General features: G+C 44.9%; 2 protein-coding genes across 2 annotated transcripts in view; one reads left to right on the top strand and one right to left on the bottom strand.

The window, feature by feature from the left end:
* TMEM167B (transmembrane protein 167B) overlaps positions 1 to 1,114 on the bottom strand; it is a 39,447-nt gene extending 38,333 nt beyond the window's left edge. The window contains exon 1 of the mRNA XM_056557716.1: positions 794 to 1,114. Coding sequence (XP_056413691.1) covers positions 794 to 803 — 10 coding nt within the window. The 5' untranslated portion in view covers positions 804 to 1,114. The remainder of the gene's footprint in view (positions 1 to 793) is intronic.
* A 1,713-nt stretch (positions 1,115 to 2,827) lies between these two features.
* Positions 2,828 to 25,802, top strand: part of LOC130357913 (uncharacterized) — a 30,459-nt gene continuing 7,484 nt past the window's right edge. The window contains exon 1 of the mRNA XM_056560666.1: positions 2,828 to 3,450. Coding sequence (XP_056416641.1) covers positions 3,428 to 3,450 — 23 coding nt within the window. The 5' untranslated portion in view covers positions 2,828 to 3,427. The remainder of the gene's footprint in view (positions 3,451 to 25,802) is intronic.

Here is a 25,802-nt window from a genome sequence, read left to right as displayed (position 1 = left end):
GAACAATGGGAGGCTACTGCATCCTATTTGCCAAGCGAAATTCCACTCAAAAAAGCCGTAATTTGAATGGATTCCTACAATTGGACTCAATAGCGCTGCCTGCTGCACTATAGAGACCCATCAAATTATAGCATACTAGCATGAGGCGGCACAAACTACGTGACTCAGTTCAGGCCAGTGATATGAAAAGGGCATTCCATTATTGACAGGACGCCAAAGGATACCTCTAGAGTAGTGCAAAAATAAATAAAAAACACGCTGGCCCAGATTTATCAAACTGTGTGAGAGGGGAAAAAAAGTGATTTTCCCACAGCATCCAATCACAGCTCAGCTTTCACTTTACCTCAGCTTGTTAGTTGAGCTGTGATTGGTTGTTGTGGGAAAATCACTATTTTTTCTCTCACAGTTTGATAAATCTGCGCCACTAAGTCTAAAATATGCCGTCAATCTCTGAAATATTAGAGACGTGGAAATAAAAAGCTAACATATTCATAGGGCTGTAACAGTGTTTCCCAACCAGGGTGCCTCAAGCTGTGGTCAAACTACAACTCCCAGCAGCCTTTGGCTGTCCGGACATGCTGGGAGTTGTAGTTTGACCACAGCTGGAGGCACCCTGGTTGGGAAACACTGGGCTATAACAACAAGTTACACGCAGGCTCTTCCACCTCAGACTGCTATCCAGAGCCACGTCTACAGGATACTTGTACGCTGACTGCTCCTTGTGACAAGCACTGCAGAGAGCCCCATGTAACACTGTGTTTGTCTCCCCGCTTATTCACAACGACTCGGTTACCGTTAGTCATGGTGCACGGTAGCTCCTTCCTGTTCCGCCACAACACACAGCAACGACGTCAGAACAGGACAGCGGAAATCACGCGGGAAGAACGCAAACTACGGTACGACGAGTGTTCAAAGTTACTTCATTGCTGGAATCGCGTTTTCGCCGCTCAACGAGAGTGTTGAGGCCCTGCTTTCGTTATTCTGTATCATAACCAAAAACCTTCCGGTGTGAGATGGTTTTTTGTGCCCCGTGAATACTTGCGTCCGATCCTCCCCCAGCTCTCCAAAGATTTCCGAAGCTAGAGCTGGGGGAGGGCAGAGCAAGGGGGGAGAGAGAAGTACACGCCCCCTCCTTCCTCTCCCCTCCCTGCGCTCAGGACGGACGTAGATCTCCACGGGGAGAAGTACACGCCCCCTCCCTCATCTCCCCTGCTTGAGCTTTGTCTGTTTTTACAGTACACGGACTGGGGATGTACTGCAGGGACTGGGAATAAATCTCTGACTGGGGATGATTTCTATGTGAGGAGGAGGGGGTCCCTGTTGTGTGTGTGTGTGTGTGCTGAGAGTTGTAGTCCCTGTTATGTGTGTGTGTATGCTGAGAGTTGTAGTCCCTGTTAGGTGTGTGTATGCTGGGAGTTGTAATCCCTGTTAGGTGTGTGTATGCTGGGAGTTGTAGTCCGTGTTAGGTGTGTGTATCCTGGGAGTTGTAGTCCCTGTAAGGTGTGTGTATGCTGGGAGTTGTAGACCCAGTTAGGTGTGTGTATGCTGGGAGTTGTAGTTTTAGGTGTGTGTATGCCAGTGGTTCCCAACCAGGGAATGCTGGGAACTGTAGTCCCTGTTAAGTGTGTGTATGCTAGGAGTTGTAGTCCCTGTTAGGTGTGTGTATGCTGGGAGTTATAGTCCCTGTTAGGTGTGTGTGTGTGTGTGTATGCTGGGAGTTGTAGTCCCTGTTATGTGTGTGTGTGTGTGTGCTGGGAGTTGTAGTTCCTGTTAGGTGTGCGTATGCCTGTGTTTCCCAGGTAATGGTAATAGGTAATGCTGGGAGTTGTAGATTTGCAACACCTAGAGGCACCATGGTTGGGAAACACTGGTGTATGCCCTGTAGAGGTGTGGTGAACTACAACTCCCAGGAGACTATAGAGGCAGCATGCTGGTGTTATACCACAGACTGAAGACTCCTGAATGACATTCTGGGAGTTGTAGTCCCTTTTGTGTGTGTATACCAGTGTATCCCAACCAGGGCTGAGTTATGTTAGTGTGCTGTGTATAACGCTGTGTGTGTGTGTGTGTGTGTATATATATATATATATATATATATATATATATATATATTAGTGTGCTGTGTATAACGCTGTGTGTGTATATATATGTGTGCTGTGTATGATAGAGATATATATATATATATATATATATATATATATATATTAGTGTGCTGTGTATAACGCAGGTTTCCTTGGGATGCAAGGGGGAGGACGAACTGCATGGGCTGGATTCTGCTTTTTGATTGGATGTTCATTAGCCCCTTAAAGAGGACATGGAAATGAATGGGGTTTGTACAGGACATGAACATCACTGTATGAACCATGTGCATTTATAGGTCAGAGTTCATACAGGGAAGCAGAGATGCACAGGGTTCATACAGGGAAGCAGAGATGCACGGGGATCATACAGGGAAGCAGAGATGCACAGGGTTCATACAGGGAAGCAGAGATGCACAGTGTCCGTACAGGGAAGCAGAGATGCACAGTGTCCGTACAGGGAAGCAGAAATGCACGGGGTTCATACAGGGAAGCAGAGATGCACAGGGTTCATACAGGGAAGCAGAGATGCACGGGGTTCATACAGTGGTCTTCATGTCAGCGTTTATTGCACAGCAGCTTTGAGAGAAAATCATGTCAGGAGGGACGTACAGGAGAAATAACACTCTAGCATGTACAGCTTCATCCAGGGGAAATAAAGAAGGAGGGGAAAACGGATTTTGGCAGCAGCCGCCAATTGAAATCTACACTTGCAGAATTCTGCAAGTGGAGTTTTAGATTAAATCATTATGTGATAGCCTGGGGGAGTAGGGTATGGGGAGTGTAGCTGTGCAGTGACTAAAGGGTGTCTGGTTAACCCTTGCTATACGTAACGCCAGGATGAGGGCTCCTCTGTAATGCTTGTCCTACCACCACTCTTCCCAAGAGCGATAGGGAGGTATAGAATAATTGAATGTCCACAATCGGAGAGTTTGCTGAAAACAGTTGGATCTTTTACTGAAGATTTTATGCAAACTTCACAATAGGAACAGTCTCTACAAATGCAAATTCTCTTGGAGATTGACAAAGGTTGGGACCTTAAGCAATTTAGAGTCTTTAGGATAATATGTGTTGTTCCACTGGATTTAGGGGGATTTAGTTTCGGTCCAGTAGTCACGCTAGTTTTAGCGGGGATTAGTTTAGAACTCACGGTTTAGGTTCTGCAGAGGCCGTTAAGTTGTTAGGCCTAGAGTGTCTTTGAAAGTTGTGCAGATCCGTCCTGCTAGTCTGGCATCCACGAGAGCAGTAACCCAAGAGAGCGATCATTGGCATACAGCTCCCTTATATGGGCAGGGGCTGGACTAGTGCTAATTTGTCCATACTGATGTCAATCACCTTCACAGAGGATTATGGGTCCTGTGACGCTAGCAAGGTAAGTATACTATCCATTGTATTAAATATACATTATTACCAAATATGTCCATGTATAAACATTACAGAATTAGAGTAGAGGAGAGGCGACTAGGGGCTGTCCCACCTGGGGGACCCTACCTGAGCGTAGTTACTCTGACTTTGGGAACCACCATACAAGGTACGGTATGCAATACGGTATCCGGACACCACAATTAACCTGTCTGGGACCAAGGGCGTACCTGTACGGCCTCATGGTTTACGGTCACCACCAGTAACCGGGCGGTGAACGGAACAGGATGCCTGCTGAAATCGTTCAGCAAGCATCCCGTGCCAGTGCCTGGGGGGCTCCTGAGGGCCCCACATGTTGGTCAATTCAGACCGGAGATTTGTGGCTATTCCAGGTTATATGTGTCTCCGGTGACCCAGTAAATAAGGGTGTTTTGGGCTGTCCAAGACAGCTTTGATCACCCTGAAGTGATAGGAGTGAGGTGGCGGGGGTGCCACCCCACATATCTCTGCTATTGGCCCGTCAGAAGCGACCGACCAATAGCAGATCGGGGAGGTGGCGCGAGGGTTAAAGTTCAGTTCCTCCGCTCTGCCCACCCACGGTAGTCCGGGCAGAGCGGGGGAACTGTGATGTGAGCAGCGGCGGTGGTCCCTTACCGACTGCGGGCGAGGATCCTCCTCTAGGTGTGGCGGGCGGCGATCATGCTGTTGACGGGAGCCAGGAGGTGAGTAGTTGCCTAGCAACATCTGGAGGGCCACAGTTTGGAGATCACTGTGCAGCGGTCTCTAAATTGTGGCCATCCAGATATTGCATAACTACAACTCACAGCATGCACTGACAGACCATACATGCTGGGAGTTGTAGTTTTGCAACAGCTGGAGGCTCACTAGTGGGGAAGCACTGAATTAGGTTCTGTTACCTAACTGGGTGCTTCCTCACCAGTTGGCCTCCAGCTGTGGCAAAACTACAACTCCCAGCATGCCCTGATAACCGAAGGGCATGCTGGGAGTTTTAGATATGCAACAGCTGGAGGTACACATATACAACTCTCAGCATGCCCAGACAGCCATTTGCTGTTCATGCATGCTGGGAGTTGTAGTTATGCAAGATCTGGATGGCTACCATTTAGAGACCACTGCACAGTGATCTCCAAACTGAGGCCCTCCAGATGTTGCTAGGAAAGTACTCAGCTCCTGGCTCCCGTCAACAGCACGATCGCTGCCCGCCACACTTAGAGGAGGATCACCGTACGCAATTGGTAAGGGACCTCCACCGCTGCTCACATCACAGTTCCCCCGCTCTGCCCGGACTACCGTGGGTGGGCAGAGCGGAGGAACTGAATTTTAACCCATGCGCCACCTCCACGATCTGCTATTAGTCGGTCCCTTCTGACCGACCAATAGCAGAGATAGGTGGGGTGGCACCCCCGCCACCTCACTCCTATCACTTCAGGATGATCGAAGCTGTCTTGGACAGCCCTGAACACCCTTATTTACCGGGTCACTGGAGCCACATATGACCTGGAATCGCCACAAATCTCCGGTCTGAATTGACCAACATGGGGGGGCTCAGGAGCCCCCCAGGCATTCACACCGGATGCCTGCTGAACGATTTCAGCAGGCATCCCGTTCCGTTCACCGCCCAGTTACCGATGGTGACCGGAAACCCTGAGGCCGTACAGGTACGCCCTTGGTCCTAGACAGGTTAATGATTTAATCTAAAACTCAACTTGCAGATTTCAATTGGCGGCCGCCGACAAAATCCGTTTTGCCCTCCTTCTCAATTTCCCCTGGATGAAGCTGTACATGCTAGAGTGTTACTTCTCCTGTACGTCCCTCCTGACATGATTTTTCTCTCAAAGCTGCATTACAATAAACGCTGAAATGAAGATCTCTGTAAAAACCCCGTGCATCTCTGCTTCCCTGTATGATCCCCGTGCATCTCTGCTTCCCTGTATGAACCCCATGCATCTCTGCTTCCCTGTATGAACCCCGTGCATCTCTGCTTCCCTGTATGAACCCCGTCCATCTCTGCTTCCCTGTATGGACCCAGTGCATCTCTGCTTCCCTGTACGGACCCCGTGCATCTCTGCTTCCCTGTATGGACCCAGTGCATCTTTGCTTCCCTGTACGGACCCCGTGCATCTCTGCTTCCCTGTACGGACCCCGTGCATCTCTGCTTCCCTGTACAGACCCAGTGCATCTCTGCTTCCCTGTATGAACCCCGTGCATCTCTACTTCCCTGTATGAACCCTGTACATCTCTGCTTCCCTGTATGAACCCCATGCATCTCTGCTTCCCTGTGTGAAACCCATGCATCTCTGCTTCCCTGTGTGAACCCCGTGCATCTCTGCTTCCCTGTGTGAACCCCGTGCATCTCTGCTTCCCTGTGTGAACCCCCTGCATCTCTGCTTCCTTGTGTGAACCCCGTGCATCTCTGCTTCCCTGTGTGAACCCCCTGCATCTCTGCTTTCCTGTGTGAACCCCGTGCATTTCTGCTTTCCTGTATGAACTCTGACATATAAATGCACAGGGTTCATACAGTGATGTTCATGTCCTGTGCAAACCCCATTCATTTCCATGTCCTCTTTATGGGGCTAATAAACACCCAATGAAATAGCAGAAGCCAGCCAGTGCAGTTTGTTTTCCCCCCCCCCCCCCCCCTTGCAGCATGAGGAAACCTGCGTTATACACAGCACACTAACATAACTCAGCCCTGGTTGGGATACACTGGCATACACACACAAAAGGGACTACAACTCCCAGCATGTGTCATTCAGGAGTCTTCAGTCTGTGGTATAACACCAGCATGCTGCCTCTGTAGTCTCCTGGGAGTTGTAGTTCACCACACCTCTACAGGGCATACACCAGTGTTTCCCAACCAGGGTGCCTCCAGGTGTTGCAAATCTACAACTCCCAGCACTACATGGTTGGAAAACACAGACATACACAAACCTAACAGGGACTACAACTCCCAGCATTCCCTGGTTGGGAACCACTGGCATACACACACACCTAACAGGGACTACAACTCCCAATATACATACACACACCTAACAGGGACTACAACTACCAGCATGCACACATCCCTAACAGGGACTACAACTCCCAGCATACACACACACACACCTAACAGGGACTACAACTCCCAGCATTCCCTGGTTGGGAACCACTGGCATACACACACCTAACAGGGACTACAACTCCCAGCATACACACAAACCTAACAAGGACTACATCTCCCAGCATACACACACACACCTTACAGGGACTACAACTCCCAGGATACACACACACCTAACAGGGACTACAACTCCCAGCATACACACACATTCCTTACAGGGACTACAACTCCCAGCATACAGACACACCTAACAGGGACTACAACTCCCAGCATATACACACACACCTAACAGACTACAACTCCCAGCATTCGCTGGTTGGGAACCACTGGCATACACACACACACCTAACAGGGACTACAACTCCCATCATACACACACCTAACAGGGACTACAACTCCCAGCATACACACACACACCTAACAGGGACTACAACTACAACTTCCAGCATATATATATACACACACATAACAGGGACTACAACTCCCAGCATATACACACATAACAGGGACTACAACTCCCAGCATACACACACATAACAGGGATTGCAACTCCCAGCATACACACACACACCAAACAGGGACTACAACTCCCAGCATAAACACACACACACACGTAACAGGGACTACAACTCCCAGCATACATACACACATAACAGGGACTACAACTCCCAGCATACACACACCCCGAACAGGAACTACAACTCCCAGCATACACACACACACACACCTAACAGGGAATACAACTCTCAGCATACATGCACACATAACAGGGACTACAATTCCCAGCATACACACATACATAACAGGGACCCCCTCCTCCTCACATAGAAATCATCCCCAGTCAGAGATTTATTCCCAGTCCCTGCAGTACATCCCCAGTCCGTGTACAGTAAAAACAGACAAAGCTCAAGCAGGGGAGATGAGGGAGGGGGCGTGTACTTCTCCCCGTGGAGATCTACGTCCGTCTTGAGCTCAGGGAGGGGAGAGGAAGGAGGGGGCGTGTACTTCTCTCTCCCCTTGCTCTGCCCTTCCCCAGCTCTAGCTTCGGAAATCTTCGGAGAGCTGGGGGAGGATTGGACGCACACCGGCTGTACCAATTTCGGTGACGCAGTGCGGATTTAGTTTCGTGTGGCCAGTCCTCCAGATCAGTTAGTCACAGACTGTGAAAAAAAAATAAAAATGAAAATCGCTGTGGGCCTGCAGCTTTTGAAAAACTAGAACTCCCAGCATACGCGGACTGCCAACGGCTGTACAAGCATGCTAGAGTTAATCCGACCACACAAAGAAATTCGCACATTGAAAATAAAGAGGGTTTCACTACGAGGCTGAAGTTGGTTTCTTATTCGAGCATTTTCTTATAGAAAATGTTCTATAAATATTAAAAAATAAACCACCTTTTCTCCTGTTATTTATCTGCAGTAAACCTGTTTTTTTTTTTTTTATACATCGATGAATATTATTTGGGAACAATCAGGCTGAGAAAAAAATGTCTAGATTGTTTATGTTTTTGCAGAAAAAAACTTTAGTAAACAATGTACAAAAGAATGCATTTCGAATAAGAAACTGATTATTTTAAGGGGTTAAACACCATTGAACCACTAACCTAAGGGTGGAAATATAAGGGCCCCTGCATAATACCAAATTGTTGCCAGCCTGGCCCAAACAGTGGCTTGGCAAGAAAATAGGTCCCAACTTTGCCAACTACTTACATTTTCTGCATTTTGAAGAAGTTACTGATGATTTTTAAAGGGATAAACACCATTGGGCCACTAATTTGATGGCAGAAATATGAGGAGTAAGGGCCCCTGCATAATACCCAACTGTTTTCAGACTGGCCCAAACAATGGATTGACAAGAACTGTGCCAACTACTTACATTTTCATAATTTTGAATAACTGATGATTTCTATGGGTTAAACACCATTGAACCACTAACCTAAGGGTGGAAATATAAAAAGAGTAAGGGTCCCTGCACAATACCAGACTGTTGCCAGCCTAGCCCAAAAAGTGGATTGGCTAGAAAACAGGTGCCAACCACGCATTTTTACATAGTTACATAGTTAGTACGGTCGAAAAAAGACATATGTCCATCAAGTTCAACCAGGGAATTAAGGGGTAGGGGTGTGGCGCGATATTGGGGAAGGGATGGGATTTTATATTTCTTCATAAGCATTAATGTTATTTTGTTCCATGAATGTATCTAATCCTGTTTTAAAGCTGTTAATTGTTCCTGCTGTGACCAGTTCCTGAGGTAGACCGTTCCATAAATTCACAGTCCTCACGGTAAAGAAGGCGTGTCGCCCCTTGAGACTAAACTTTTTCTTCTCCAGACGGAGGGAGTGCCCCCTCGTCCTTTAACCTGGAACAGTTTTTTTCCATATTTTTTGTATGGGCCATTTATATACTTATATACGTTTATCATATCCCCCCTTAAACGTCGCTTCTCAAGACCTTCTCAAGACTCTCCTTTAATCGCTCCTCATAGCTAAGATGTTCCATGCCCCATATTAGTTTAGTCGCGCGTCTCTGCACCCTTTCCAACTCCGCAGTGTCCCTTTTATGAACAGGGGACCAAAACTGAACAGCATATTCCAGGTGAGGCCGTACCAATGCTTTATAAAGGGGGAGTATTATGTCCCTGTCCCTTGAGTCCATGCCTCTTTTTATACATGACAATATCCTGCCGGCTTTGGAAGCAGCAGCCTGACATTGCATGCTATTCTGTAGTCTGTGATCTACAAGTACACCCAGATCCTTCTCTACCAGTGACTCTGCCAGTTTAATCCCCCCTAAGACATACGATGCATGCATGTTCTTAGTACCCAGATGCATAACTTTACATTTATCCACATTGAACCTCATTTGCCAAGTGGATGCCCAGACACTTAGTCTATCCAAGTCATCTTGTAACTTATGCACATCCTTTATACACTGTACCGTGCTACAAAGCTTGGTGTCATCTGCAAAGATAGAAACAGAGCTGTTAATACCATCCTCCATATCATTGAAAAATAAATTAAACAACAGCGGGCCCAGTACTGAACCTTGGGGTACACCACTAATTACCGGGGACCAATCAGAGTACGAATCATTGACCACCACTCTCTGGGTACGATCCACGAGCCAGTGTTCAATCCAGTTACAAACTAAACTTTCCAAGCCCAAAGACCTTAACTTACCTGTCAGACGTCTGTGAGGGACAGTATCAAACGCTTTGGCAAAATCCAGAAACACTATATCCACAGCCATTCCTCTGTCAAGGCTTCTACTCACCTCTTCATAAAAGCAAATTAGATTGGTTTGACAACTTCTATCCTTAGTAAACCCATGCTGGCTATCACTTATAATACTATTATCCCCTATGTATTCCTGTATGTAATCCCCTATAAGTCCTTCAAACAATTTACCCACAATGCACGTTAGACTTACCGGTCTATAATTGCCTGGCGAAGACCTAGAGCCCTTATTGAAGATTGGTACCACATTAGCCTTGCGCCAGTCCCATTATACTTTGATAGACTGGATATTTATGCACGCGGCATTACCAAATATGTTAAAATGTTTCTACTTTTTTTTTTTTTTACACTTTTAATGTAGTGGGGACTATCTATAGCAATCATTTGATTGCTAATACTGTTCAGTGCTATGCATAGGACATAGCACTAATCAGTATTATCGGCTATCTTCTGCTCTGGTCTGCTCGATCTCAGACCAGAGCAGGAGACGTCGAGAGACGGACAGAGGCAGGTGAGGGGACCTACATCCGCCATTACAGATGATCGGATCGCCGCGGCAGCGCTGCGGACGATCCGATCATCTATTTTAACTTGCGCATTGCCGCAGCTGCTGTTATCTGTACTGATCACGGCATCAGAGTGGTTAATGGCGGACATCCGCACAATCGCGGATGTCGGCCATTACTGGCTGGTCCCAGGCTGCTGACAGCAGCCGGAACCTGACGTGTATGACACAAGCACTGCTCCGATGGTCGCAGTCATATACAGGACGAAAATGACGTCCTGGTGCGCGAAGTACCTCCAAGCCAGGACGTACATTTACGTCCGTGGTCGTTAAGGAGTTAAACACCATTGGGCCACTAACCTAGGGGTGGAAATATAAAGAGTAAGGGCCCCTACATAATACCAAATTGTTGCCAGCCTGGCCCAAACAGTGGCTTTGCAAGAAAATAGGTCCCAACCTTGCCAACTACTTACATTTTCTGCATTTTGAAGAAGTTATGATTTTTAAAGGGATAAACACCATTGGGCCACTAACCTGATGGTGGAAATATGAGAAGTAAGGGCCCCTGCATAATACCCAACTGTTTCCAGCCTGGCCCAAACAATGGATTGGCAAGAACTTTGCCAACTACTTACATTTTCATAATTTTGAATAACTGATGATTTCTATGGGATAAATGCCATTGGGCCACTGATCTAGGGATGGAAATATAAAGAGTAAGGGCCCCTGCATAATACCCAACTGTTTCCAGCATGGCCCAAAATGTGAATTGGCAAGAAAACAGGTGCCAACCTTGACAACTACTTGAATTCAAGGGGTTAAGCACCATTGTGCCACAAACCTGATGGGGTAAATATAAAGAGTAAGGGCCCCTACATAATATCCAACTACTTCCAGACTGGCCCAAAAAGTGGATTATCAAGAAAACAAGTGCCGACCATGCAAGTTGCTTATGTGTATTACGAATAAGTAACTGATGATTAAGGGCCCCTCTACAATACCCAACTGTTTCCAGCCGGGCCCAAAAAGTGGATTGGCAAGAAAACGGGTGCCAACCTTGCCAACTGCATACATTTTCTGCAATTTGAATAAGGTATTTAAGGAGTTAAACACCATTGGGCGACTAGTGTATACAGTGGGGATCAAAAGTTTGGGCACCCCAGGTAAAAATTTGTATTAATGTGCATAAAGAAGCCAAGGAAAGATGGAAAAAAATCTCCAAAAGGCATCAAATTACAGATTAGACATTCTTATAATATGTCAACAAAAATTTTATTTTATTTCCATCAATTACACTTTCAAAATAACAGAAAACAAAAAAATAGCGTCTGCAAAAGTTTGGGCACCCTGCAGAACTTATAGCATGCACTGCCCCCTTTGCAAAGCTTATACCTGCCAGTGTCATGGATTGTTCTCAATCATCTTCTGGCAAGACCAGGTGATGTCAATCTCAAAGGTTTTAAATGCTCATCTGACCTTGCCCCAGCAATCAGCACCATGGGTTCTTCTAAGCAGTTGTCTAGAAATCTGAAACTGAAAATAGTTGACGCTCACAAAGCTGGAGAAGGCTATAAGAAGATAGCAAAACGCTTTCAGATGTCATTATCCTCTGTAATTAAGAAATGGCAGTCATCAGGAACAGTGGAAGTTAAAGCAAGATCTGGAAGACCAAGAAAAATGTCAGACAGAACAGCTCGCAGGATTGTGAGAAAAACAATTCAAACCCCACGTGTGACTGCACAATCCCTCCAGAAAGATCTGGCAGACACTGGAGTTGTGGTACACTATTCCACTATAAAGAGATACTTGTAGAAATATGGTCTTCATGGAAGAGTCAACAGAAGAAAACCTCTTCTACGTCCTCACCACAAAAATCAGCATTTGAACTTTGCAAATGAACTTATAGACAAGCCTGATGCACTTTAGAAACAAGTTCTGTGGACCGATGAGGTTAAAATTGAACTTTTTGGCTGGAATGAGCAAAGGTAAGTATGGAGAAGAAGGGGAACAGAATTTAATGAAAAGAACCTCTGTCCAACTGTTAAGCATGGGGGTGGATTAATCATCCTTTGGGGTTGTATTGCAGCCAGTGGCACAGGGAACATCTCACGAGTAGAAGAAAAAATGGATTCAATAACATTTCAGCAAATTTTGGATGCTAACTTGATGCCATCTGTGAAAAAGCTGAAGTTAAAGAGAGGATGGCTTCTACAAATGGATAATGATCCTTAACACACCTTGAAATCCATGGGGGATTACATCAAAAGGCGTAAACTGAAGGTTTTGCCATGGCCTTCACAATCTCCTGACCTCAACATAATTGAAAATCTATGGATAGACCTTAAAAGAGCAGTTCGTGACAGACATCCCAGAAATCTCAAAGAACTGGAAGACTTTTGTAAGGAAGAATGGGCAAAGATACTTCAAACAAGAATTGAAAGACTCTTGGCTGGCTACAAAAAGTGTTTACAAGCTGTGATACTTGCCAAAGGGGAAAGTACAAAATATTAACTCTGTAGGGTGCCCAAACTTTTGCAGACGCCATTTTTTTGTTTTCTGTTATTTTGAAAGTGTAAATGATGGAAATAAAATCTAACTTTTGTTGTCATATTATAGGAATGTCTAATATGTAATTTGATGCCCTTTGGATATTATTCAATCTTTCCTTGGCTTCTTTATGCACATTAATACAAATTTTTACCTGGGGTGCCCAAACTTTTGATCCCCACTGTAACCCGATCAGCGCCACGTGAGCGCATATTTAATGAACGCCGTATATATACGGCGGAATGCACAAAGGTATCGTGTAAACCCCCGTATATATACAGCCATCTGCGGGAAGGAGTTAAACCAAGAAAAATAGGTGTTTGTTTCCACTTCCGTTCCACCACTGATCTCTGGTGGAGAGCAGGTAGTACAGATGCTTTCAGGAAAACCATCTGGCAGTGGTTTAATAAAGGAGAGACAAAGCCTATGCTTGGACTTGCTGTTTTTTTCCCCTTTCTGGCTGGGCATCTAAGGATACACATACAAAAGTGTGCGTAAGATTCTGACCATAACTCAAAAATAGCTATGTGTAGGAGAAATGAAATACCACCAATCTTTGCCTCTGCAGCGGTCCGCTCACTTGGCGTGGTGCATGACCAAAGCAGAAACAAGGCGGCAGTTAAATAAGCAGCCGGAGATAACTCAGTGCAGCCGAGAGCGACCCCTTCTCCAATTACAGCTGTACACATGGCTTCTCCTGAACTCCCACATTACACGAAAGTAAAACAGGACCCGGCTGAAGTCTCATGATTAGCCACATTAGAGCTCCACGTATATATCTACACTATTGGCTGATACAGCGCACAAACAGTCTGTATAGTAAAACATTAGTAATACTCACAGTTTACTTGATGCAGAGGAACAGCATTAACTGTATACTGCATCTCTTGGAAACTTAAACATGGAGGGACTAAATCAAACACAATGACGGTAGGAGGTGTCTCCTACCGTCCCACAAAGAAAAGTTGGTGAAATCAGATGTGAAAAATACACACACACACACACACACACACACATATGTGTGTAAAGGAGTACAAATGTACTGTTTTTAGGTAGAATTACCGCTATCCCTGTAGTGTTGTTTTTAACCATGGATCTGATCTCTTCCTGGTTTCCTCTCTGACCCTGTTGTTGCCAGGTAAGGTCCACCTTGCTAGTATGTGCAGTGGAGACAAGCTGCAATTACATTTAGGAGACAGCAGTTGAACTAAGCATGTGTGACCCACTTTAGTGGGTCCTCAGTGGGTCATAACCAAGAGCAACAGAAATGCAGGCACATGGGGTATTAGTAATTCTGTGGAGGTGATTTCTAAAAACCTGTGCAGAGGAGAAGTTGACCAATTGCCCATAGCATCCAGATTTCTTCTTTCATTTTTTTTCTATGCTATGGGCAACAGGTCAGCTTTTTCCTCTGCACAGGTTTTCATAAATCTCCACCTATATCTCTAAAGCAGTACATAGAAATTCAAGTATATTTTTAACTATGTTTACTTTCACATAATTCATGAATTTAGAATTTTTTTAAATTGGACAACCCCTTTAACATTTTGTATTAATCTCTTACTGCAGAACGCCGTCTTTACATGGCACAACGGCACGGCAGGGGTATGAAGCAGTCCCTATGGGGAAATTTTCCCATCATGCACAGCTCCCGGGACGTGACATCATCATAGAGCAGTTAGACAGAAAACATCAGAAGCTAATAACTATTGGAAGGATTAAGATTTTTTAATAGAAGTAATTTACAAATCTGTTTAACTTTCTGGAGCCAGTTGATATATATAAAAAGTTTTTGCCTGGAATACCCCTTTAAACAATGTGGCATAAATAAAAACTAAAGGCCATGGCACAAAAAATTAGCCATTATTCATTCCCACATATGGAAAATAAGAGAGTTATGGGGGTCAGAAGAGGACAATTTTAATTTCTAGAGGACGAATAGCGTACAGGTACAGTCTGGGCGCCTGGGGCTTAGCACACCAGGATGTACATGTACATCCTATGTCCAGCCACAGCTATGAAGCTAGTGCAACAGCTGAGCTTGCATCCTAGACCGTGGGTCCCTGGCTGCTATCAGCAGCCAGGGATACGCGAGTAAGGGCCGATATTAACAATCACACTAAAGTCCGACTTTAACCCCTCATATGCCATGATCAATTGATCACGGCATCTGCGGTGGCTCCGGTGGCTGATCTGATCGCCATCGGCACGGCGGCAGGGATCAGATCAGTTAAGATGGTAGCCGTAGAGTTCACTTTATCTGCCTCCTGCTGACATCATGTAGTTTTTTCTCTGGTCTGCATGACAGCAGTAGATCACAGATAAACACTGATGAGTATTAGCAATCTAAAGAGTAAAAAATAAATCAATATACTTGAAATTGCCCCATATGGGAATATCTGATCTATTATAATGATCCCGTACAGTGACTAGCATAAACGTAAAGCATCATATATCTGAAAAAAAAAGTATAAAAAGCGATAAAAAAAACTAACCAAAACAAAAATAACACCAATGAAAACTACGGGTCAGGGTGCAAATGAGCCCTCATACATCCCCATATACGGGAAAAATAAAAAAGGTATAGGGGTCAGAAGAAGACAATTTTTAAGCCCTTAAGGATGCAGGGTTTTTCAGTTTTTGCATTTTCGTTAAAAATAATAACCCTTTCAATTTTCCACCTAAAAATCCATATTATGGCTTATTTTTTGCGTCACCAATTCTACTTTGTAGTGACATTAGTCATTTTACCCAAAAAATCCACGGCGAAATGAAAAAAAAATCATTGTGCAACAAAATCGAAGAAAAAACACAATTTTGTAACTTTTGGGGGCTTCCGTTTCTACGCAGTGCATATTTCGATAAAAATTACACCTTATCACTATTCTGTAGGTCCATACGGTTAAAATGGTACCCTACTTATATAGGTTTAATTTTGTCGTACTTCTGGAAAAAATCATAACTACATGCAGGAAAATTTATACGTTTAAAAATTTCCTCTTCTGACCCCTATAACTTTTTTTTATTTTTCCACGTACAGGGCGGTATGATCTGAAGTTTATCGGTACCATTTTTGTTTTGATCTGACTTTTTGATCACTTTTTTATTGGTATAAAAAGTGACCAAAAATACGCTTTTTGGACTTTGGAGGTTTTTTTACGTGTACGCATTGACCCTGCGGTTTATTTACACTGTTATTTTTTTAATGGGAAAAGGGGGGTGATTCAAACTTTTATTAGGGAAGGGGTTAAATGATCTTTATTAACCCTTTTTTTTACTTTTTTTTTTGCAATGTTATAGCCCCCATAGGGGCCTATAACATTACATACACTGATCTTTTACACAGATCACTGGCATGTATTAACACGCCTGGGTCAGTGTTATTGGCGCTTGACTGCTCCTGCCTGGATCTCAGGCACGGAGCAGTCATTTGCCGATCGGACACCGAGGAGGCAGGTAGGGTTCCTCCCGGTGTCCTGTAAGCTGTTCGGGACGCCGCGATTTCACCGTTTGTTACAGTGTTTCACCCTAGTAGTAAGGTGATTACATGAGGAGGAGGTTTGTTACAGTGTGTCACCCCAGTAGTAAGGTGAGGAGGAGGTTTGTTACAGTGTGTCACCCCAGTAGTAAGGTGGGAGTCAAGGGGCGGAAAAATTAGCTTTTGCCTAAGGTGGCAAAAAATGGGGGGGGGGGGGGGCAGGGGCAAAAAATTAAAGATGGCACTTGCAGTATTGGTAGTGTAAGTATCAGTGGTGGATGTGGAGGGGGGGGGGTGTTGGTGAATTAATTTCGCCCATCACTATTAAGGACATGTCTGTGTCCCCAAAGATCTTTTCGGGACACAATGTTGCACGCATTAACTTTAAAAACACAGGGGCGCACACCGGGACGTCACTGACATCCCGTGCATGTGCCCATAGGAACGGAGGCGCAGAGCATCGAGCAGTAGGACGCCCGCTGGCCAGCAGGGTAAGTCACCAGCAGCACGTCATCTTCAGTGCTCCGACCACTGCTCCTCCGGTCCCGGGACCTACTGCTATAGACTATAAGCCAGGAGGAGTGGTGGTCGGAGCACTGAAGCAGGGCAATACATAGACATACAGCCTCCAGCCATACACTGTATATCGTTGTAGGCTGTATGTCTGTGGGGGAACATACTGCCTACCTAATGTGGGGGGAGTGTACTGCAAACCTAATGTGGGGGAACTATACTGCCAACCTAATGTGGAGGAACTATACTGCCAACCTAATGTGGGGGAACTATACTGCCAGCCTAATGTGGGGGGGAACTATACTGCCAACCTAATGTGGGGAGAACTATACTGCCAGCCTAATTTGGGGAGAACTATACTGCCAACCTAATGTGGGGAGAACTATACTGCCAACCTAATGTGGGGGAACTATACTGCCAACCTAATGTGGGGGAACTATACTGCCAGCCTAATGTGGGGAGAACTATACTGCCAACCTAATGTGGGGGAACTATACTGCCAACCTAATGTAGGGGAACTATACTGCCAACCTAATGTGGGGGAACTATACTGCCAAACTAATGTGGGGGGGAACTGTGCTGCCAACTTAATATGGGGGGGAACTATGCTGCGTACTTAAAGGGGTAGTCCACTGCCCCAGTGTTCGGAACATTTTCAGCAGACCAGAGGCGGGGGAAAGGGGTGGCAACAGCTGGAGGCACAAAATGGATCCACAGATGTTTCCGGCACGGAAATTCCATTTTCTGTGAGACGGCGCATTCCTGTGCAGTCCTAGTGCCGGCATATTATTAGAATATCTGCATGGAGATTCTCCATGTGGACATTCTGTCTGTGAACATAGCCTTATAGTATATGTGGGCGCTATTACTGATAGGTAGCATTGAGATCACTGTTTATCTGTGTGTGGTGACTATTTCTGTATAAAGATCAAGGTGACCGTATTAGGTTAGGGCTAGATGGCAAAAATGAGTTCCACAATCAAAGATCGCCATGTTGTTCTCCATGAATCATGCTGAATCTCAGCTAATGTAAGTAAATGTGGTCACACAGAGAAATCCAGCACAAATCAGTTCTTGCTCTTTGGGGGGTTTATAAAAGCCATAAAACAGCATCATAAAATGTTTGGCTTCCTGTGACCCTGTGGTTTCCTGTGACCATACATTTTATGATGCTGTTTTGCCCTGGATTTCTTGCTCCACAGGTGTCCGCGCACTTCGTTCTTGCAAAGAGGGGAGCTGATCTAATCTGCACTAAATGGGGTCACATTGTGACCTCCAAATTACCACAGCCACAAATTCATCCTGGATGGAATTATTATGTTTCTCATGTTGTAGTCACAGCCATTTGTGATATTTGATCACGCAATCTGGGGGCCCCATTTTTCCTTTTTGCCCAGGGCCACACTTAGTCTAAAACTGGCCCTGCTCACATGTAATGCCCCCAGTGCCATAGTGCACCAAATATAAAAAAAAAAAAAACTGTTGTACTCACCAAATCCACGGGCAGCTCTCTTCCTCTTCATTCCTGCAGCGTGTGAGCCGGGATGGCATCTCGGGCAGGCGTGATGACGTCACATCATCACGCTGGCCTGCCGTGGATCACATCCCTGCTGCTAACATGCTGCAATCATGAAGTGCTTGCAGCTTGTGAGTGTAAATGGTGGAGCGGGAGCTGACAGCTCCCGCTCCACCATTCTAGTGCCCTGTGTTGCTGGGGTGACACCATCGCGGGATTACTTCCTGCTTGGTGGTGTCACCCGATGCGCTTTGGGCCGAATTGGACTTCCACTGGAGTTGAGCTGAAGTGGACCTTACCTGATTGCTGCCTTGCTGATGTGGCGGGAACTCACTTGTTTATATAAGCTAGTATCCTGGGGTGGGTTTCATCATCATTTTCATCCTATGGTTTCAGCTGCCCTGCTCTCTCCCTGCAAGATAATGGATAGCAATATGTTAGATGATGTACACCAGCTTCAGGTGTCCAGTTATTTGATCAGCTCAGGGGGAGGGGGGGACTTGTGGTGCCACAGGGGGAGAAGAGTGGTTGCGCCGCTGCTTACAATTTGGTCCTGACACTCCACTGAAGTAATGCCTGCTTCCTCTGTCTCACCTGCTACGTATAAGGCTCCGGCCATTTGGATATGCATCACACTGCAGCGCTTGAGGATCTGCCAGTGGGTAGCGCTGCGGTGCACCCGTCCCAATGCTCCTCTACCTGATCTAAGAGAAGACGATCTCCGGCTGCTGACCGCAGCAGCAGCACCTCTCACAGGAGTTGAGTCCCCTCCTTCCCTCCTCCTGAGCAGAATCTTGCCATGCCTCCAGCTGTTTCTGGTGTGGATCCCACCCAGGTGTCTGGCTCATGGTGAGTGGGGCCATCTTGCGCACTGCACAGTTTGTCCTAATGTATCTGCTAGGGATGCTCCTGGGGCTTCTGGTCAGTCTTTTATGTCCGGGCTAGCTGCTTTCTTGGAATTGATGACGGCTATGCCTGTTAATGTCAACAGAGCGATGCCATCCTTAGGCGCCACATCTGCTTGGGTTAATCCCCCTTCTGTAAGGGGGGAGCAGTTTAGTACTCCACCTGTGGTTAATCCAGTTGGGGCTGCTGCCGTGTATTGGTTATCCCCTTAAAGGACAACTGTAGTGCAAGACATTTATATATTCCTTTGCCCGCGCCTCAAAAATAAACTTTAACATACCTTCCTACGTTCCCCCGTCGGTCCAGTACAGGCCTCACGGTCCAACCTCATTCAACTTTCTGGGGACGGGAATGCGGCAGAGCCGTCGGCGTATCACCGGCTGCAGCGATGTCCCGCCCCGGCCGGTGATAGACTGAGAGCACTGTCATGTAAGAAGCCGGCCAGAGCTCCTTACATGAGAGTGCTCTCAGCCTATCACTGGCCAGGGTGGGACATTGCTGCGGCTGGTGATACGCCGACCGCTCTGTGGCGTCCCCGTCCCCAGGAAGTTGGATGAGGTTAGCACCGCTGGACCTGTACTGGACCGACGGGGGAACGTAGAAAGGTGAGTTAAAGTTTATTTTGTTTATTTTTGAGGCCCTGGCACAGGAATATATAAAAGTCTTGCACTACAGTTGTCCTTAAAGGACCAAGCCCATTTTGACCTTAAGGACCAGGGAAATTTTCGGTTTTGCACTTTCGTTTTTCTTCTCCTATCCTTCTAAAAATCATACCGCTTTCAATTTTGCACCTACAGACCCATATAAGGGCTTGTTTTTTGCACCACTAATTGTACTTTGTAATGACATCAACCATTTAATAACAAAATCTACTGAGAAACAAAAAAATATATATTTGTGGGGTGAAATTGAAAAAAAAAAAAAAAGCCATTTTGTAACTTTTGGGGGCTTCTGTTTCTACACAGTGCAATTTTTGGTAAAAAGTACACCTGACCTTTATTCTGTAGGTTCATACAGTTACAAGGATACCCAATTTATGTAGGTTTTATTTTATTTTACTACTTTAAAAAAAATCGTAACTACATGCACCAAAATTAGTATGTTTAAAATTTTCTGACCCCTATAACTTTTTTTATTTTTCCGCATACGGGGCTGTATGAGGGCTCATTTTTTGCACCATGATCAGTAGTTTTTATCTGTACCATTTTTGTTTTGATGAGACTTTTTGATCGCTTTTTATAAGTTTTTTATGGTACATGAAGTGACCAAAAATGCACAATTTTGGACTTTGGTATTTTTTTTGTACGCCATCGACCGTGTGGTTTAGCTAACCTTATATTTTAATTTATTTAGGAAATTTACGCATGCGGCGGTACCACATATGATTATTTTTATTTTTTATTACATTACACAATTTTATTTGAAAAATGGGAATGGAGGGGGGGGGGATTTAACTTTTAATAGGGAAGGGGTTAATTTACTTCTATTAACATTTATTTTTACACTTTTTTTTAACCCTTGGCTATAAAATGCAATCTTTTGAATTGAACAATGCTATAGCATGGTCAGTGTTCTCGGCGCTCTGCTGCTCTAGCCTGTTGAGCAGACTTGGAACAGCAGATCGACGAAAAAACAACGAAGAGGCAGGTGAGGACCCTCTCGTCATCCAGTAAGCTGATGGGGACATCGCTGAGCTGCCGGGATAGTTTTAGTTTCATTTTAGAAACTGCAACTTTGATCGCGGCATCTAAAGGGTTAATGACAGGCATCGGCCCGATAGGCTGTGCCCGACATTAGCAATGGGTCCTGGCTGCCCATAGCACCTGGGACCCACTTAATGCGTTCTCCGCTCATGACACCGGTTTAAACTCCATTAACGGGACTCAGGATGTACAGGTACGCCCTGGGTCCTTAAGCGTCAGGGGGTACCTGTACGCCCTTTGTCCTGGATGGGTTAAAGGGGTAGTCCAGTTAGTTAAAATATCATTTATTTAATGCCCTCATGTAATGATAAATATAACTTCCCAAGCAAGTAATTATAAGTAATGCACAGTTGCAGAGCTTTATAAAGCACTAATCAGTGCAATCCTGCATCCACTCTGTCACTGCTTTCTTCCCCTAACTGCCTCTGGCCCCTACCCTTGGAGACAGAGACCATGTGACTTTTATGCTGTCTATGGGGCCTGGCTGGCAATTCTTTCTCTGAATCAATGTAAGCCATGCCCCCTAGAAGCATCAAATACTAATGACCAAAATACCCAAGGGAAGTAAGAGGCCAATTAACACTTTTGTTTCAAAATGGCGCTGGGGGTATTTATAACCCTCCTCTATTGCATCATCATCATGGGACCAAACCCTGAAGCCTATCATGTCAGACATACCATCTGTTGCTGACATACCTACCAATCCTAGGGATTGCCTAGTAATCTACACCTTTGGCTATCATGTTACCACCAATCAAGTACCTCACTGGTGCTTACATCACCAAACGGCCTGTATGTATCCCCTGTTGTCATATATCTGCACCAGTCCTCAGCTTCTGTGTAATCTCTGTGCGCCGTGCATGTCAGATGGGCCACGCACGGGACTAGTATAACAAGTGACAGATCTATCATTACTGCGCGTGCGCAAATACTTAGCCGAAAATTAGTTTCGGCCGCGCACGAGACTTATTCAATAAGTGACAGATCTATCATTACTGCGCGTGCACGAACACTGCGCATGTATCGGCACTTAGAGTTTGAACCCAGAGACAGCTCCTCATTGTTGTGCGGCTGTTATGGAAATACAAGAGTGATGATATAGAGCTAATTAATATATAATAGCTACATTAGCAACTCTGCTGATTTATAGAGAGTAAGACTTCTGATACCTCAGATGTTTTAGGCTACTCAATAAGGAGAGACATATCACCATTATGACCTATAGAAGAGTCTTATCATGTATATGGACTTAGATGTATAATTAATTCATATGGTGAGGAACACTCGTGTATCCGATCTGGTAATATAGTACTGAAATGATGGCCCCATTGGTTGTACGACGATACCTGTACGTACTTGCATCCACCAACTAGATTTGGTATGTTACCCTAATGGTACCTGCTAGAGATGAGCGAACTTACAGTAAATTCGATTCGTCACGAACTTCTCGGCTCGGCAGTTGATGACTTATCCTGCATAAATTAGTTCAGCTTTCAGGTGCTCCAGTGGGCTGGAAAAGGTGGATACAGTCCTAGGAGACTCTTTCCTAGGACTGTATCCACCTTTTCCAGCCCACAGGAGCACCTGAAAGCTGAACTAATTTATGCAGGATAAGTCATCAACTGCCGAGCCGAGAAGTTCGTGACGAATCGAATTTACTGTAAGTTCGCTCATCTCTAGTACCTGCATTGCTCAGATTCTAGGCTTTATACTAACATGGGGAAATGGAAAAAGGTCCTAGTGAGTCAACCAAGGTAACAGCCAGCCAATAAATGAACAAAGGTGGGAAAATAATACAATAAATCAATAATCAAATGTGCATATGCCGAGGTAAAAATTCCCACGGCTCATCATAAGAAGGCAGAAAAAGAAAAGCCTTCATTCATGCCCAGTGGGGCTTGGCTGCGTAATCGCCAGATCCACTTCGCTTCCTCTTGTAAAAGCTGTGTGTCGATATTCCCTTTCCGAGGACCCAATTTTAGTTGATACAGTCCCATAAATTCCAGATCTTGTAGTCTACCATTATGTACCGCATGAATGTGCCTCGCCAGGGGGGTATCCTTGTGTGTCCGGATGTTACTGAGATGTTGTGAAATTCTCCGGCGAAATTCCTGAGTGGTCTTACCCACATAGATTTTGGGGCACACGCAGCGGGCTACATATATGATATTGCGGGACCCACAGTTAATAAACTGTCTAATTTGATAGAACCGATCAACGGGATAAAAAATTTCTTTTGTCTTCTTGACATGTCTACAGAGGGTACAGTGGCCACATGGGAATGTGCCCACAGTAACATTAGATAACCAAGTTCCTCCTATACTACCCATCTGGAGGTGACTGTGCACCAGTTGGTCCCTCAAACTGGGGCCCTTCTAGAAAGTCACACTCTGTGTATTCCCAATGACCGGTGCTAAGTCTGTGTCTCTTGACAACAAATGCCAGTGACGCCTCAAAATGGACATCACTTGATCGGTATGGCCTTCATATGTGCCAATACATCTCACTTTTTTGCATGGTTCTGCCAATCTTGAGCTCGTGAGCAAGGTATTTCTTTCTGAATTACATGCTCTATGGTATGTCCGTTTCAAATATTTACGAGGGTAACCCCTCTCTCTGAATCTTTGAAATAGGTGAGAGCTCTCCCTTTGAAACCCAACCTCCTCGGAACAATTCCTCCTTGCTCTGAGGTACTGGCCTACCAGGATACCCTTTTTGAGAGAACCCGGGTGCCAGCTCCCCCAAGTGCAGGAGGGAATTGGTCGAGGTGGGCTTACGATAGATGTCCGTCTGAATGTAATTTTGACCATCAATACAGATCCTAAGATCCATAAAATTGATCAATCTGCCTCCAATCTCCGAGGTAAAGATCATACCTATATTGTTATGATTCAGTTTATCAGTGAATTCTTGAAAAAGATCAGATGACCCATCCCAAAGAATTAGGACGTCATCTATATACCGTCCAAAAAAATAAAATATGCTCTGTGTAAAAACTCAACTCATCAGAAAAAACTAATGTGCTCTCCCACCACCCCAAAAACAAATTAGCATAATTTGGTGCACATGAAGCCCCCATAGCGGTGCCTTGTGTTTGGTGATAGAAAGTTCCATTGAAAATAAAATAATTGTGAGTGAGTATAAATTCAAGTAATTCTAAAAAAATTGGTTGTGCCCGTGAAATAAAGTGCTTTTAGTGTTTAAGTATCTGGAGACAGCTCTTAGGCCTAGCTGATGTTGTATGTTACTGTAGAGACTCTCTACGTCTAGGCTTGTTAGTATAGTGTATATCTGTTACCGTAATGTCTGTTAACTTCAGAACTATATATTTCGTGTCTCGCAGATAAGAGGGAAGTGTATTGACAAAAGGTGAAAGGACGTGATCAATGTAGAAACTACCACCCTGTGTGAGACGGTCATTACCCAAGACAATAGGTCTCCCCCTAATGGGCACCGTGGATTTATGCATCTTGGGAAGTGCATAGAAAGTGGCAATAGTAGGACAGGGATTGTACATTGTTCTAAATTCATCCTCGGATATGTAACCGTTCTCTTTGGCAGATGTTAACAGGTTCTTATACTCTTGTAAATAGATGGTCGTAGGATCAGATGATAACTTTTCATACTTTGTGGAATCCGATAGTATGGCCATTTCAATATACTCCTCCCTATCCATGACAACCACATTGCCGCCCTGGTCACTGGGATTAATGACAATCGTGTCGTTATCTCTCTGGGTTGCCAGGGCTGTCTTCCTCTTTCTCTAAATTAGAGCATTCCCTTCCTCTGATAGGGCGGATCTTGCTTATTTCCTTAGTGACAATGTCAACAAATATTTCAATATTAGGGTATTGAGAGAAACATGGAGTAATTTTTGTAATAGGAGCTTCAAATCTGGGTTAATTCCCTTCACTTTCCATCATTAATTCATGTAATGTGTGTCTGACCATCTCATCTTGTTGTAACTGTGCTCGTGAGTCGTGTTCTCTTTGTGTGTGCCACTTATGCAGTGCAAGTTTGCGCGCAAATAGGTTAATGTCTTTTATCCAGATAAAGTGGTCAAACCTGGGTACCGGAGTGAAAGATAACCCTTTGCTGAGTAAAGATTTCTCAGCTTCATTAAGATTGTATTTAGAGATATTGTAAATCTGAAGTGCCGTACTTGAGTCCTGGGCTTGGCAGTTTGCCCCTATATGCGTGGTCAGAAAAGTGTTGGAGGTGGAAACAAAGGTTTTTGTGTTGGTATCATATTCATTTGTGAAGATGACATTTGTGTCATTGGTGTTGTAATGCCCCAATGAGCATTTGCAGGGCCCATGCATATATTGGCCATGTCCCGTGTTGAGTTGCCCGTGGCACCACTTGTGGGTTGAATTAAATTGCTCTGGCCGGATAAAGAGCCCAAAGCCGAAGGTACAGAAATAAATGATGTACCAGCATGTGACGATTGTGCCATCTGAGGGCCACTTGAACATATTGTATTTTGTGATATAGCTCTCACCTGTGGTGTAGTATATTGTGGAGTGGGTCATTTTGCTTGGGACTGTTTAAACCTATGAGTTTTAGTTTTTCTTTTTTGGTAGGGTTGTTGTGTTATTGGTGTCAGATAAGAAACCCTCCGTACCTGAGGTTTCTGATTCAGCTATATCTGTAGTTCTGGTGTTTACTTGTGTTGGATGATTTGACCTATTATACGGGCGTGAGTTATTATGGCCCCGATATGTATACACTTGGTCTTGAGCAAAATCTGTAAAGTCTCTGATGTATTTTTTTATGTTTCTTATCCTTAATCTCGTTTTTAAACTGTTCAAGATAGTTTTGTAGTTTCAGTTCTAATA

This window comes from Hyla sarda, chromosome 2 (genome assembly GCF_029499605.1).
Source record: "Hyla sarda isolate aHylSar1 chromosome 2, aHylSar1.hap1, whole genome shotgun sequence".
NCBI lineage: Eukaryota > Metazoa > Chordata > Amphibia > Anura > Hylidae > Hyla > Hyla sarda.
The sequence above is the reverse complement of the archived record's forward strand: the minus strand, read 5'-3'. Positions and strand labels throughout refer to the sequence as shown.